Source organism: Talpa europaea (assembly GCF_964194135.1).
Source record: "Talpa europaea genome assembly, chromosome: 8".
Classification (NCBI taxonomy): domain Eukaryota; kingdom Metazoa; phylum Chordata; class Mammalia; order Eulipotyphla; family Talpidae; genus Talpa; species Talpa europaea.
This window is the reverse complement of record NC_140075.1, coordinates 33091878-33106553: the sequence shown is the minus strand read 5'-3', so window position 1 is coordinate 33106553 and position 14676 is coordinate 33091878. Positions and strand designations below refer to the sequence as shown.

At 44.4% G+C, this 14676-nt stretch overlaps 1 protein-coding gene across 1 annotated transcript in view; it reads right to left on the bottom strand.

Moving 5' to 3' along the window:
* Window positions 1-12106, bottom strand: part of STARD9 (StAR related lipid transfer domain containing 9) — a gene marked incomplete at both ends in the record, with an annotated part of 95412 nt that extends 83306 nt beyond the window's left edge. The window contains 3 exons of the mRNA XM_084240137.1: window positions 4298-4414; window positions 6431-6500; window positions 12060-12106. Of these exons, the coding sequence (XP_084096263.1) occupies window positions 4298-4414; window positions 6431-6500; window positions 12060-12106 (234 nt within the window). The remainder of the gene's footprint in view (window positions 1-4297; window positions 4415-6430; window positions 6501-12059) is intronic.
* Between the last annotated feature and the right edge of the window lie 2570 nt (window positions 12107-14676).

Here is a 14676-nt window from a genome sequence, read left to right as displayed (position 1 = left end):
GTATCATTTTGGGAGCACAACATCATGCCTCAACATGTTCCAATGTTCATCTGCCCGCCACCAAAACCCCAGGGCCAATACGCTCTGACCTTACCCCCTGTATGCTCTCCTTCCTTCCCTCTTCTCCTGCTGGTGACCAACATAGTTTCCAGAGACTAACAGTAATTTTGTTGTGTTTTGCCAGCTGTTGTTCTATTTTTTTTAGAAATTTATATTCCACAAATGAGAATCCATAAGTTAATTGTTCTTCACTTTATGACATATTTCACTTAGAATGATCACCTCAAGACCCCCCCATACTGTCCAAATGTCACTATTTCATATTTTTAATACCACAATTTATTTATTCAGTCATCTATTATGGGCATTTAGGTTGACTTCATGTCTTAGCTATTATGAATAATCTGCTATGAACACAGAGATGCACAATCTTTTTTTTTTTTTTAAAGATTTATTTATTTATTTATACAACCACTGGGTACAGTCAGAGGCGCAGGAGGGTGAGAGAATTCAGCAGAGCCAGAGCGGGGAGCAGAATAGGCAGAAGGACTGAAGTACACTGCTGCGGGGAGCAGTGGGTGGCAGGAGAGGTCTGCGCGCCATGTGGGACCCTCGCCCTGCAGCCGGGGATCAAACCGGTGCAGCAGAGGCTGCGGGCAGCTTCGCAACCCAGCGCTCAACCACTGCGCCACCAGGGAGGCCCATGCACAATTTTTTTGTATTAATGTTTGCATATTCTTGGAATAAATACCTAGGAGTGATATTGCTGGATCATATGATATTTCCATTTTTATTTTCTTAAAGAATTTCCACACTGTTTTCCACAGAGACTGGAAATTTACAAGGAATTTAAATTTTGAAGCTATCTTTTGAGGCTATACAATAAACATAAAAAGAAGGTAGAATGATAAAGTGCAATGAAAAGGAAGCCTGGGTCCAGTATTGCTTGGGCATTAACTGCCTGTACAACCTCATATAAGTCTGTGGCTGTATCTGTAACTTAAGGGAATTGGTCTAGATTAGTGAGTAGTGTCTGGAAACATTTTTGATGGTCACCATCTAATGGGTAGAGGCAGGGATGCTGCTAAACATCCTATGATGCACAGGACAGATTCTTACAACAAATAATTATCCAGTAAAAATAAAAATAGTGCTGATGTTGAGAATCCCAGACCTAGATGACAGCTAAGTTCCCTTTGTGCTCTAACATTTTAAGAAACTACGATGAGGCGGCACCAACACCAAACAGATGACTTTCTTTCTAATATCAACCAACCAACAGCTTCTTATGAAGTTGCTCCAAATTTCCTTAAGGCCGTGTGTGGGGGGTGTAGGGTTGGATTTTTCCCTTAGCTATTTGGATATTCTGAAATCAGTGCAAATTTCTGAGACCCAAAGATGGAAGAGAACCAGAGATGAAGGAAGCACAGTTCTCTGGGGACTTGGCTTCTCACCTTTGCCATTAGAATCAGGTTTTCCAAAGCCAGGAGATTCCTTTTGGGAAAGATGATTTAAGTAAGTCTGAATCAAGATCAGAAGAAAATGTGATACAACAGCAGAGATGAGTGTCAAATACATCAGGCTAAGTGAAAGAAATCAGACCTAAAAGGTTACATACTGTTTTATTTCAATTATATGACAAAACTGGAGGGACAGAAAACAGACCAGTAGATCCCAGTCAAATTACACTACTTTGTAATTTGACTACAAAGAGATGAAGAAATTTTAGGGATCATGGACTGTTTTATATACTAATTACAGTGTCAGCCACACAACAGTATATGTTTGTCAAAACTGACGGTACTGTATACCAAAATGATAAATTTTTACAGTGCCTAGATTATACTTCAGTAAGACTGATCCCTCTTCCCTCACCTGCCCAAATGTGATCCCATATGCTGTAAAAAGGTTTACTATGCTTTATGACAATCTGCCTCTCATATGCATGGTGGCCTCAGAGTCATGGGGATCAGGGTTAAGTCTAGGCTCTAATTTCTATGTTAAAACAATGAGTCTCTCTCACCATGGATAGGAGTCCTGTCACCATCTGCAACCTCTGGCCCTACTCCAGCCTATGACTGAGAAAGGTTCCTTTCCTTCTCTTTTATCTTGATGTCCCTTCAAACCAATGAGTACCTTAGACAATTAATAAACAAGCCAAAATAAACCCCAGGAGATGCTAGTTTTATCTTTCTGCACAGGCTTCCTGTCATTTGGTCTTTTCACTGAACTTCAAATAAGGCAACAAAAGCAGCAGCGTATTTATGGCTGCCCACTCAATTATTTTTACACATTCAAGTTACATAAATGTATAACATAAGCCTTGCACCAAACTCAGCCCAAGCTTGTTGATATAGGTAGACAAAGTAGATTTGCTCTGTTTATACTGGTACACGGACAAACACAAATACACACACACACCCCTCTTCTGATCTATCAAAGGTTATTTGTGTCTTAAGGAGTAATATTTAATTCTTCTTATGTACAGTACAGCTCTAGGCATGCTATCACCCGGGGAAAACTGAAATAGCCATCAAAATGCTCACACTTTCTGCTAACAGACCACTGTCTTCTATGCCAAAAACACAGTCACAACTGCGAACTGCTATAGGAGTCCCACCCTCTTACAGAGAGTCATTTCCTTCCTTGTCTCTTCTTGATGGATCTCTGTGGAACCGTTACAAATACCAGCAACCAGATACTTCACATGCTTGAGTGCTAGATAAAGATCAAGGGCCACCAGACAAGTCGAGACCTGTCAGTGTCTTCATCTTCCCAAGGACAGAGAAGACTTGCTAGAGGCCATGTATATCATTACTGCTTATTTTCTGCTGAGCATTGGTAGGAAACTTACTGTGACTACAAAGCAGGGACTAAGTATTACAACAGAAGGGACCCACAGAGACAACAAAGCCCATGTGGTCAAGAGTCTTGTTTCCACCTGCTCTCATGAGCAGGGGAAAAATGGAGTGATTACACTTCCATGGTTTAGAGCTATCCAGTCATATTCAGACGTCTGCATCAGCAGAAAATCAGTACTGTTCTCTAAGTCACTCACACTTGATAATGTTGTCCCTTGGGGATAGCTAGAAAAAATTTTAGAAAAGACTAAAATACTTTAGCAGAAAACATGTTTTGGCTCTTTAGTCAAAGGTATACAGATGAATATACAAAGTTATCCAGGGTTCCCCTCAAATATTCCCATTTCCAAAGCACGTATTCCTGCAGTGTTTTCTTTCCTTTTTAAGTATGATGATACTGACTCAAGAAAGGCCAAATAAATGATTTTTCTAATTTTAGGATTTGCACAGAGAGAATTCTGGTAGCAGCTGGGGTGAAGGCAAGGCTTGCTGGCCACCCTGGGGACTAAATACATGATATCAACAGAGCTCAACCCAGAACAATACTGCTGCTTCACAGAAACAGAAGTCCTATAGACCCATCTGGCCAGATCTGCTGCCAGAAACCTGTAGAGAGGCATGCACAAGAAAGTTGACAAACAGGGCCTCCCCTGGTGGTGCAGCGGTTGAGCGCTGGGCTGCGAAGCTGCCCGCCGCCTCTGCAGCGCTGGTTTAATCCCCGGCCACTGGCGAAGGTCCCACATGGCACGACAGACCTCTCCTGTCCGCTGCTCCCCTCAGCAGTGTATTTCATCACTCTGCCTGTTCTGTTTCCCGCTCTGGCTCTGGTGAGTTCTCTCACCCTCCCGCACTTCTGACTGTACCCAGTGCTTGTATAAATCAATCAATCAAAAAATACATATGTAAAAAAAAAAGAAGGGTAATGAACAATCTTAGCCTCCAAAGCCTTGGTTGGTCTTCACAATCCTCAGCAGATAAGCAGAAGTCACCTCTTCCACATCACACAGGCTGGCAGACTACCCCTCTTGCCCTCTCAGTCTATGCTCAAGCAAAGCCTAAAACTCAAAGAAGAGAATAGCCACCAGGATTCCCGAGCCCTCATGCTGCATAGAGCAGCAGACTACCTCTGAGGTAGGTGAACGTTTACCTCCACAGGAGCAGAAGACTACCGGAACTAACTTGTACGCACCTGAATCATGCTGAGGCTCAAGTGTAAATGGACACTAGCCAACTTCCGTGCACTGAGCATGCAGCCTCTCCTCACCAACTTGCTCTTTCTGCAACTGATGCCTCTCACTAGCCCTTCTCAGATCAAAACATCATTCATTTCTGACAAAATGATCATTAGAAATAACCAGGGCCCAGATTCCATGTCAATGGCCCAATAATTATCCAGCTAGGAAGAACTGAGCAGAACAAAGGAAAAATGAGGTTACCACATCCTGAGACGCATAGTGGGGATCCTCCGGGTTGACTGACCAGTAGCAGTAATCAAAACCGAATGCCACAATCTTCTCTCGGGAGTCACCAAAGCTGTCCAGTCGACTGTCGACCTAAAGTCAAACATAAGATTAATGTCTTCCCCATTAAAATATCAGAGTCTGGCCAGTGGCACTTGATTCCTTTTTGCTAGAGAGAGACCTGTGCTGTCATCAGAATCTTTATAAGGATTGCTGAAAAAGAAAATAATAATCACCTTGACCTCATCTCATTAGGTGCAAACAGAACCCCAGAGAATTACATTTGTCTCACACTGACATATCCCTGTCTACATATGAACCGACCACAGGAGGCATAGGAAAGGTTGGAAGGAAAAGTCTTTCTCATTCTGGGCTTCTTCTTACCACTACCATTTATTGTCTAAGCATCATATCTAGGTAGATGATACCAGGATTGCATGAGTAGTTTGAACACTGGGTCTAGCCGGCTCTATAAACCTAGGACTTTCACAGGAGCCCCTCACTGGGGACTCTCAGTAAATTAGAAATCACACTGGACAGAAGAACTAGGATCAATCCAACTGCCAAAGGCAGATGAGAGTAGAGCCAGAGGTTGGAACTGCATCGACCTCCAGGTACTGGGGAGACTACTATTCACAGATACGCTGTCTTACTATTTTTTTTTAAAGATTTATTTATGCATACAAGAGCTGGGGCACAGGCCAGAGATGTGGGGGGGTGAGAGGATTCACCAGAGACAGAGCGGGGAACAGAACAGGCAGACTGACTGAAATACACTGCTGAGGGGAGCAGCGGGCGAGACAGGAGAGGTCTGCTGCACCATGTGGGTTTCTCTCTGGCCGGCCGGGGATCAAACTCATGCTGCAGAGGCTGCGGATTGCTTCATAGTGCAGTGCTTAACCCCTTGCGCCACCAGGGAGGCCCCCTGTCTTACTATTTAAAGTTTAGACTCTGTATAGGGAGAGACAACCTCTCCCACAAACCACCACAAACTACAGTAGAATAAGGCTGTCAGAAAACTAAGAGATTCTTGGTAAATAACTGACCTCAGGGATGTAAGCAGCCAAGGAGGAGTGCAGAGGGGCATATTAGAGTTTTGATCCTGGCAAGGATTTACTCCTAAAAACCAAAGATATTAGATCTCAGGATAAAGCAGTTGAAGTGATTAGGGAACAGAGATGTAAAAGAGAAGCGCCAGGGAATAAAAAGTATTTTGTCCCTGGGAGCTCCTGTTGAAAGTTTGGCAGGTCATGTTTAGATCACATCACAGGAGTAATGTGGGAGTGGACATGGCAGGGAGCACTGGGATCCAGATAACACTCACTCATGCAAGCAGCTTCCACAGCTCTCAGGAATTTGGGCTACCACCTGCAGCAATACTCACATGGCCTGATTCCCAGTCTCTCTCCACTCCCCACTCTCTCTCCAAGGCCCAGAAAGGAAGAATTCCTTCTACTTCTGCTGACCTCATAAATGGTAGAACGGGATGGAGGAAATCAGCCCTAGGAGGGGGTAAGGGGTGGGGAAGGAAGTTCCCTGTTTGTCCAGTTGTGACTTGCAGCTCAGTTAAATCCATGAAAGAGAATTTGTTAGCAACACATATTAAGGACCAACTCCCTCCAGGAATCTGAAGGTTCTTATCTGGATCTCACTATGGTCAAAACAAATCCTGCAGTAGCAGATACATACGAAAATCCCTACTAATGCATCTAGATGAAGTGATAGAAAACAAGAGGTTTGGGATAGAGTGTAACAGATGGTCAGGTGAGTTAAATATGCACACAGATTGCCCCCAGCATGATCTAATTAGCCATGCCCCCATAACAGTCCATGTGTTTACTTCAAAGTAGCTCCTGACCAATTTCCAAAACAGCTGCACTGTATTTGACAACCTGAGCTATAGTAGTTACATCCCCTGAACTTCTTTCCTGCTTTATTTTTATATTTGCTTCGTGGTTGGTCAAAGCTCATCCCACAATTTCCCTATGTGTACTTCCCTCTCCTACTATCCCACTCTAAAACACATCCCCACATACACCTTCACCCCACTAGCCCCTGTAATAATATTAGCTCTTCTAGAAAGAAAAAGGAAAATAATTTCAGGCTTACCTTTAAATTCCTGATTTTTGCCACTTTGCCATCAACTTCCACAACAATTCTTCCCCCTTCTTTGGTCTCCCTAGAAACAAGATCCAAACCAATATGAGAAGAAACACTGAGAGTTTTTTTTTTTTTCTTAATCAAGAAAAGAGAAGCTGAGACCACTGTTAATTGAGACAAAATGTTTCCCTACTGCCATCTGTAACTGGGGTCTCTGTCTCCTTAAGCAGCTATACCACATCTAAGAGTCTCTATCCACTGGCATCTTCTCTGAATGGTTAGAATTTGACTCTGGAACATTTAATAGTCACTGTTATTGAGCACCTGCTATGGGTGGGGCATTGTATTGGCTGTAGTACATGTTATACTTTACCTTACACAACTCCCTAACACTGAATCCTGATACAGCTTTGTTTTAACAGAGAGAGAATTATGTTACTTGTCCAAAATCACAAGGCTACCAATGGCAGAGCTGGGATTTAAACCCAGATTTCTCTGACCATAAAACCTGGGCTCTCAACTATACCTTATAAATCAGGTGAGGAAACCTGGAGAGTATCCTTGGCTTAGCCCACGCTATGGTCCTCCTTTTCTCTGGGATTTTGAGCATGGACAGTAATGATAAAAGTTCTGGAGTAGGGGCCTCCCCGGTGGCGCAGCGGTTGAGCGCTGGGTTGCAAGGCTGCCCTCAGCCTCTGCGGCGCCGGTTCAATCCCCAGCTGCTCCCCGGCCACCGGAGGAGGGTCCCCCATGGTGCGCAGACCTCTCCTGCGGCCCGCTGCTCCCCTCAGCAGTGTACTTCGGTCCTTCTGCCTGCTCTGCTCCCTGCTCTGGCTCTGGTGAATTCTCTCACCCTCCCGCGCTTCTGACTGTACCCAGTGCTTGTATAAATAAATAAATAAATATTTAAAAAAAAAAAAGTATGAAAAGTTAAAAAAAAAAAAAAAGTTCTGGAGTCTCCTGTATTGAGATCCTGAGAACTTCTTCCCTAAATCCTTTCCTTATATCTTCCTAAATTGGAATGAGAGTCAAAAGCCTCAGGAATCATCCCATGTTACAGTTCTATAATAATACTGCTAACAAATTAGCCACCCTCACCATTCACTTTAAAGGGCTTAATCGAAGTGATTCACATAACTGAAGCCCCAAATGAATGATATATACTCTATTTTAGCTATGAAATCCTTTTTCATAACCTAAAGAACTTTAGCTAAAGTACTCAAGGCCAGAATTTTAATAGATATGAATTCAATTCATTAACAGTTCCTCAATTACAGTGAAATGTATAAATTAAGTTACTGCCAGTTTGGGATCTCAAAGCTGAGAAAATACATTGTCTCATTTTTATCTTTTCTAGGGGTTCCCAAGATGTAATCTTGAGAATACAGTTGGAAGATACAGGCTACACAGTAAGATAGGGGTCTTGAGGTTTAATTTGTTTTAAAATACAGTGAGGTTGGGGTAAAGCCCTAGATAGAAAATTCCACTCTCCCAGGTAATGAGATTTTTGTTGCTAATTTCCCCAAGGCCCTGATGCTCTTGCACATTTCATGCTAAGTAGTACTTAAGGCAGCAGATATTCTTAGTGCCCCGAAATCATAAAAGGCCCACCTCAGCCCTCAACTTTCCTAAAGAAAATATTTCATATTTGATATTGATATTTTATAACTAAGTTTTACAATATTTTATAAGTTTTTTCTTTTTGCATATTAAAGTTGGTTTTATTATTCACCCCCATGATAAAAGTAATATATAGATTACAGTAAATCGGTACAGTAAAGGGGAAAACCCTTTATAGCTTTTCCAAATCTATTGCCTAATTTTTTAAGGAGTGCCTTATTATAAGGCGTCGTATAGGGCTCTCCAGCATAAAGCAGCCCCCAATTGGCCCCCCCAAAAAAGAGTCCTGAACTTGAGCTTTTGGCAGAAAGATGTGACACTGGAGGAGAGTGATATGCTATTCCACACCTGCCTGGACCACTGCCGTGGGTAACCAAGGGTCCCAAAACAGTCTAGGACAAAATGAAGGTGAATTAAAGTTGAGCAGAAAAGGGGCACCAATCTCAATTAGAGAGCCGATGTCACAGAGTCCAGTGTAAGTCTACCAAGGAAGAACATTAAACAGGGCACAATGGAGCTACTGCCACTTGCCTGTGGGGTCCTTGAACGCTACCAACACCCCTTTGGGTTAAAGGTTTCAACAGAGTTTTCAGTTACATTTATCCTAAGACAGTGTTTCTCAAAGTGTGATCCCAGGCCATTCTCATCAGAATTACAGATGGTGGGGCTACTTAATTTGAATTCCTGTTAACAAGTTACACTACAACAAGCTCACCAGGTGGATTAAATGCATACTATAATTTGAGAACCAATCTCCAAGAAGGGAAAACAACCAAACCATTACCACTTGCTATACATATATAAAACTTTAAAAAAAATAGGCAGCAGTCCATCTGCCCACCTGTGACTTTTCACCAACTCTCTCCTCTGCAGGGCAGCAGCTTCTTGCCTGCCCGTGACCTGTCCCTGCCGGGACTTCTCCTCACTGACCTCCCTCAGTGGAGGCCACTTTCCTCAAGGCCGACTGCCTGCCACTATGCAGGCCTCTCTCAACAAACCTGTCCCTTTGGGGCAGCAATTCCTGCCCACTTGTGTCTATGCAAGTGTCTCTAACTCTTCCGTCCTTTTTTCTAAACCTGCTCTTATAAATATAAAAAAATAGATGGCTAAGTATAAGGAGGGGAATGTTAAAAATTATTATCTACTTAACATTTTTTGGACACTTTAAAATGAGTCAGGCTCTGTGTTAAGTATTTTTTTAAGGTTTTTTTGAATGAATGAGTGATTTGATTTTTTATTTTTTTATTTATTTATACAAGCACTGGGTATAGTCAGAAGCGCGGGAGGAATTCACCAGAGCCAGAGCGGGGAGCAGAACAGGCAGAAGGACCGAAGACACTGCTGAGGGGAGCAGTGGGCGGCAGGAGAGGTCTGCGCGCCATGTGGGACCGGCCTCCGGTGGCCGGGGAGCAGCTGGGGATTGAACCTGTGCTGCAGAGGCTGCGGGCAGCTTTGCAACCCAGCGCTCAACCGCTGCGCCACAGGGGAGGCCCTGTGTTAAGTATTTTTAATGTGTTATTTCACTTAATCTTCATAAAAGCCATTGAACTAGTTATCCTAACTTACAGATTTTTTTAAAAGCACAGAAAGGAAAAAAAAAAAAAGCACAGAAAGGGAAGATAATGTATGAAAAGCGACTTTTGACAGGGCAGTTGGGAGGCGTGTTCCAGAGGCTACAATTCTGGCAGACTAGGACACGTTCTCAGTGATGACGAATTTTGGATTGATAATTGGCAATATCTTATAATGAGATGTGATATTTCTGATTATGGGCAACTGTGAAGTAGAGGGAAGAGTATCAAAATCATTTCCTACATTATTTTACTGAGGGTCAGTTCTAGTCCTACTGTGCAAACAGGCATCTGATTGAGAAAAAAGTGCAACTTTAATGTATCTCAGGAAGAAGTAGCTTGGTCTGGTTAATCATATCTTGGCTTACCTACTTCTACATCTTATGCAAGAAAGACCTAGTGAGATTGTCAGTAGAAAAAAACAAAAAATGGAAGCTTAGGCCAGATGATCTCTAAGATTATCTGTACAACAGTTGCAATTTGTGTTAACTGAGTCTGTGCCAATGACTTCTTTGGAGGTTAGCTTAAACCATGTAATGAGCAGAGTCCCTACATTTAGGTGAGGCTGAGGGAAGATGACGGAAGGCAACAGATCCTGGAGTATAACTGCATCTCTGCAGGATTCTGTGAGAGAAATGGTCTCACTCAGCTGGGGTTACTCAGGGTTTACCCATATCTTCTGAACCTGTGCTCCTGAATCTTCAGGCTGCTATAACCTACTCACACCTGGATATCTGAGTCTTGGCATTATACCACTTGCTGCTCAAGGCAATTAAGCTAAAAGTAAATAAGCTTTTGTGCCCTTCTCTCCCCCTCACTTTTGTTGGACATGTTATTCTCTACTGTGGCTGCAAATAATTCCATTTCAGCATTCTCTCACTCTAATCCCTACTATCACAATTCTTGGTTCCCAAGGAACTAAGAAGTTTCTATTAGGTGTTATCTTGAGGGCTCTAAAAGAAAAGTTCTGCAAAAAGAGGAGCTGCTCCAAAGGGTAGGAACTGCACCTGTGAAAACCCCCTAACCTTGAGCCACCACATCCAATTATGCAGAAGGCAGATGCCATAAGCCATTTACCAATCTAAACATCACAGTCAGGCAACTGCTGCCCTCATCCTCCATGATACTTCTTATGCCGTTTTTCTTGATTCTTTCCCCAATCTCAGTGCTCTTCTCACTCAAATGCGTGCTTTGCCAAAACCAATCAATCACCTCCATATGAGTATAAACATGTCAGTACTAAGTTGTTTTCCCTTTTTGCCCAATTTTCAAGCCATCTTATTGTCCAGGAAAAATTTTAAAAGTCTCAAATAATTCCATTATGTATGCTCTGGTCCCAAAACACACAATGCCAATTTTATCTCCCATCACTCACCTTCCTCCACACATCCTCTCCCCAAACAACCAAAAATTATCTCTTTTCTAACAGCTCATCTGCTGTGCCTTCCGGTGATCTTACTACAGAGTGATTTTTCCACCTTTTCCACCTGTTACCAAACCAATAGAAATCCAAACACCAAATCTCTTTGAGGTCTTCCATGACTCTCCAAGTCTATGGGTGGAAAATTAGTGAAGGGGGAAGAAACGTGGCTGGATACTGGAGGCCTCAAGAGCTGAGAGGCGCAGGATCACACTGACCCACCAGGAAATGGGCTCTGCCCAGGAGGAGGGTTAGAGAGAACTTCCCCTGCTTCAGTTCTGTGGTGGGGTAGGATGAAACCACGCACTCTCGCGGCTTCAATTTCCCTCTCACATCTTACAAGCTGTCTTTCCTTTTTTTTTTTTTGTATGCATACGAAAGCTGGGGTACAGGCTAGAGATGCGGGGTGTGTGTGTGTGAGAGAGAGGATTCACCAGAGACAGTGGGGAACGGAACAGGCAGACTGACTGAAATACACTGCTGAGGGGAGCAGTGGGTGAGACAGGAGAGGTCTGCTGCGCCATGTGGGTAGCTCCCTGGCTGGCCAGGGATCGAACTCGTGCTGCAGAGGCTGCAGATTGCCTCATAGTGCGGTGCTTAACCCCTTGCACCACCAGGGAGGCCCCACAAGCTGCCTTTCTTAACATTTTCACTGGGAAACCCACGTGCACCCAGGTGCACGCCCAATTCAACCTTAATCCCCACAGGCATCCTAGAGACACGAGGAGAGACCGCCCTGTCCCGCGCAGACACACTCTCCCAGCACCTCTCACCCACCCGGCGAGGAAGCCACAACCCGCGCAGGAGGACTCGAGCCACGGTCCCTCCAAACTCCAGGGTTTGAGGGCAGGAGCCCGGGACACCGCGCAGCGCAGCCGACCACCCCCGAAGCACATCGCGAAAGCTCCACGGAGGGCTCGTCCCGAGTCCTCCACGGTCCCGGCCCCTGACCCGCGGCGTGGGACACGGGACCCCGCCCTGCTCCCAGCCACTGACGACTCCGGCGCCCCCTCCAGTCCAGACTCACCTCTTGCTGAGGGGCCGGACTCTCACTGCCACCCGCACGTTCGCCATCCTCCGGCCTCCGCGCAAGGCTCGCCCGTGGGCGCAGCTTGCAGCATCCCCGGCCCCCGCCCCGAGCCCGAGACGAGGCGGCCCCGCCCCGCCCCGCCCCGCCCCGCCCGCCCTGCCCGCCCCACGCGCCTCCCGGGACCGCCCCGCCCAGGCGCGCCGCAGGCAGCCGGGGCGGGGCCTGCGGAACGTCGACCAATCATGAGCCTCGTAGGCGGGAGAGCCCCGCCCCTCTCTGCCGCGCCGGCCCCGCCCCAGAGCGCGCCGCGTGGGGCGTGCCCCGGAGCCCTGCGCTGCCCGACCCGCCTGGGAGGAGCTCGCTTTTGTTCTCGTGCAGCCCGGAGGCTGCAGGCTGGAGGCGAGTCAGTCCAGTAAAAACTTACTGGTCCTCGGCAGTTCACAGATTAGTTTATTCAGCACTTTTATCCGCTGTACTGGCCCACGCTGTCATTTCTGTGGTGAAATTTTAGGGGTAGGGGGCCTCCCTGGTGGCGCAAGGGGTTAAGATGCAACCTATGAAGCGAGCCACAGCCACTGAAACACGAGTTCGATCCCCAGTCAGGGAGGTGACCCACATGGTGTTGCAGACCTCTCCTGACTCGCACGCTGCTCCCCTCAGCAGTGTATTTCAGTCAGTCTGCCTGTTCTGCTCCCCACTCTGTCTCTGGTGAATCCTCTCAGCGCCCCCCCACACACCTGGGGGGGCCTGTACCCCAGTTCTTGGATACATAAATAAATCTTTAAAAAAAAAATCAGGGGCAGAAATGAAATGGGGGAACATCGATATTTTTAATGTTCCCAACGGAGAGGAGTGACTCTCTGAAGAAGCATTTGGAGTGTGAAGTTTAGCGTTCTCACCAGTGAGCTGCTCCCGTTTGTGCTGGAACCTCATGACCACCCTGGCACTTCGTGGTCTCAGAAGAATGCTGTGGGCCGAAAGTGGCCCATTAACTCATCCATGAAATAGCTGTTGAGTACCTACAGAGTCAAGTGCTGGCCGGAGGTGCTGAGGATATCATGTCTTTGTGAATTTCAGAATTTACAGGAAAGGGAAATACATAAATATGTCAAATGATGCTAAGAGTAAAGTAAAGAGATTTAGTCATGGTGTGCGTGTTTGTGTTTGTGTAGGGGGAAAGATACTATTTTATATAGCAATTTCAGGAAAAGCCTTAGTGATAAAGTGACATGAAAAGACTTGGAGAATGAGGGGGTCATGCAAATATATATTTATTTAAAAAATATTTCCTATGTAAGTATAATGAGAATGGAGTGATGGGGATGAAGAGATCTATTTATTTAACAATCTATCGAAGCACTTACGAAAAAGGTGACCCGGGAGAGCCAAAGAGGGTAGCATTAGACCAGTCAAGTTTTTGGACTTCAGGTGCACTAGAAAACCATGGCAGTTTTAAGAAGAGGAAAATGATCTGGGTTATATATATATTTTTTAAATAATAAATTTTATTTTTATATTCCCCATACAATTGCAACCCCCCCATTCTGACCCCAATCCCTCCCCTCCCGCCCCCCACCCCCCAAAAAGTGTCTCTGGTTCATAAGTTTTTTGTTGATTTTGATTTTCACTTTCTTATATTCATTTTCCTGGTCCCTTATTTAAGTTTTCTAGATTCCTGTTATGAGTGAGACCATCCGGTATTTTTGGGTTATATTTTTAAATGATTATTCTGGCTGTAGTTTTGAGACTAGTCTGAGAAGTGGGGAAGGATGAGGCTATTACTGTACGTTAACAGGCAGTGTGTCCCTGTGGTACCTTTCAATGTCAGGCATACTCCAAAAGCTGTTAACCTATTCAGTCGCTCGCTCTCATTTCTTTTTAAAAATACTCACTCCCAGAAGGAAATTCTATGGGGACTCAACCTGAGGGAGTTGAGCAAATATTAAAAAATTAAAAATTAAAAAATAAAAATACTCACCCCCAGAGTAAAGATCAGAATAGCAGATTTACAGTTCAGATTCACCTGCAACCCTTATCTTCTGAATGGCTTCTCTACTCACTGTTACTTTGCAGGGAAATAAAAAATAGAACTACTGATCAACATTTTAAATTCAATTTTTGGGCATGTGGATACTTACAACAAAAAAATAGCTCTGGAATGTCTCTTTTACACTAGGGAGATGTGTGGGATTTACAAATTCACTTCCATCATAATGATGATACGGCTTTGAAAAGACTGTTCTGCCTGGTTTTTCTTTCATTTTTCCTTTTTTACTAGCATAGCAATAAATTAGCTTTTCATTTGGAGGTACACCTCACGCTCAACTTATTTCAAACTTGTGAATTAGACAGCTTGTATGTCTGCATTTTAATTGTGTAAGAAAACAGAGAATCTTCTTCCACATAAGATTCAGACGAGGACCACAAAATTTTAGTTAGAAACAAGTTTGTTTTTATTTTACAGTCAAAATAGACCAAAAAAATATACATATACAACTAGTCATATTTATATTTGTGAACATACACACACACACACACACAAGCACACAGGAAAACACACAAAGAAAAAAACAGTAAGATGTTTGAAACCAAGGCTCGGCTTGAATAAATTTCT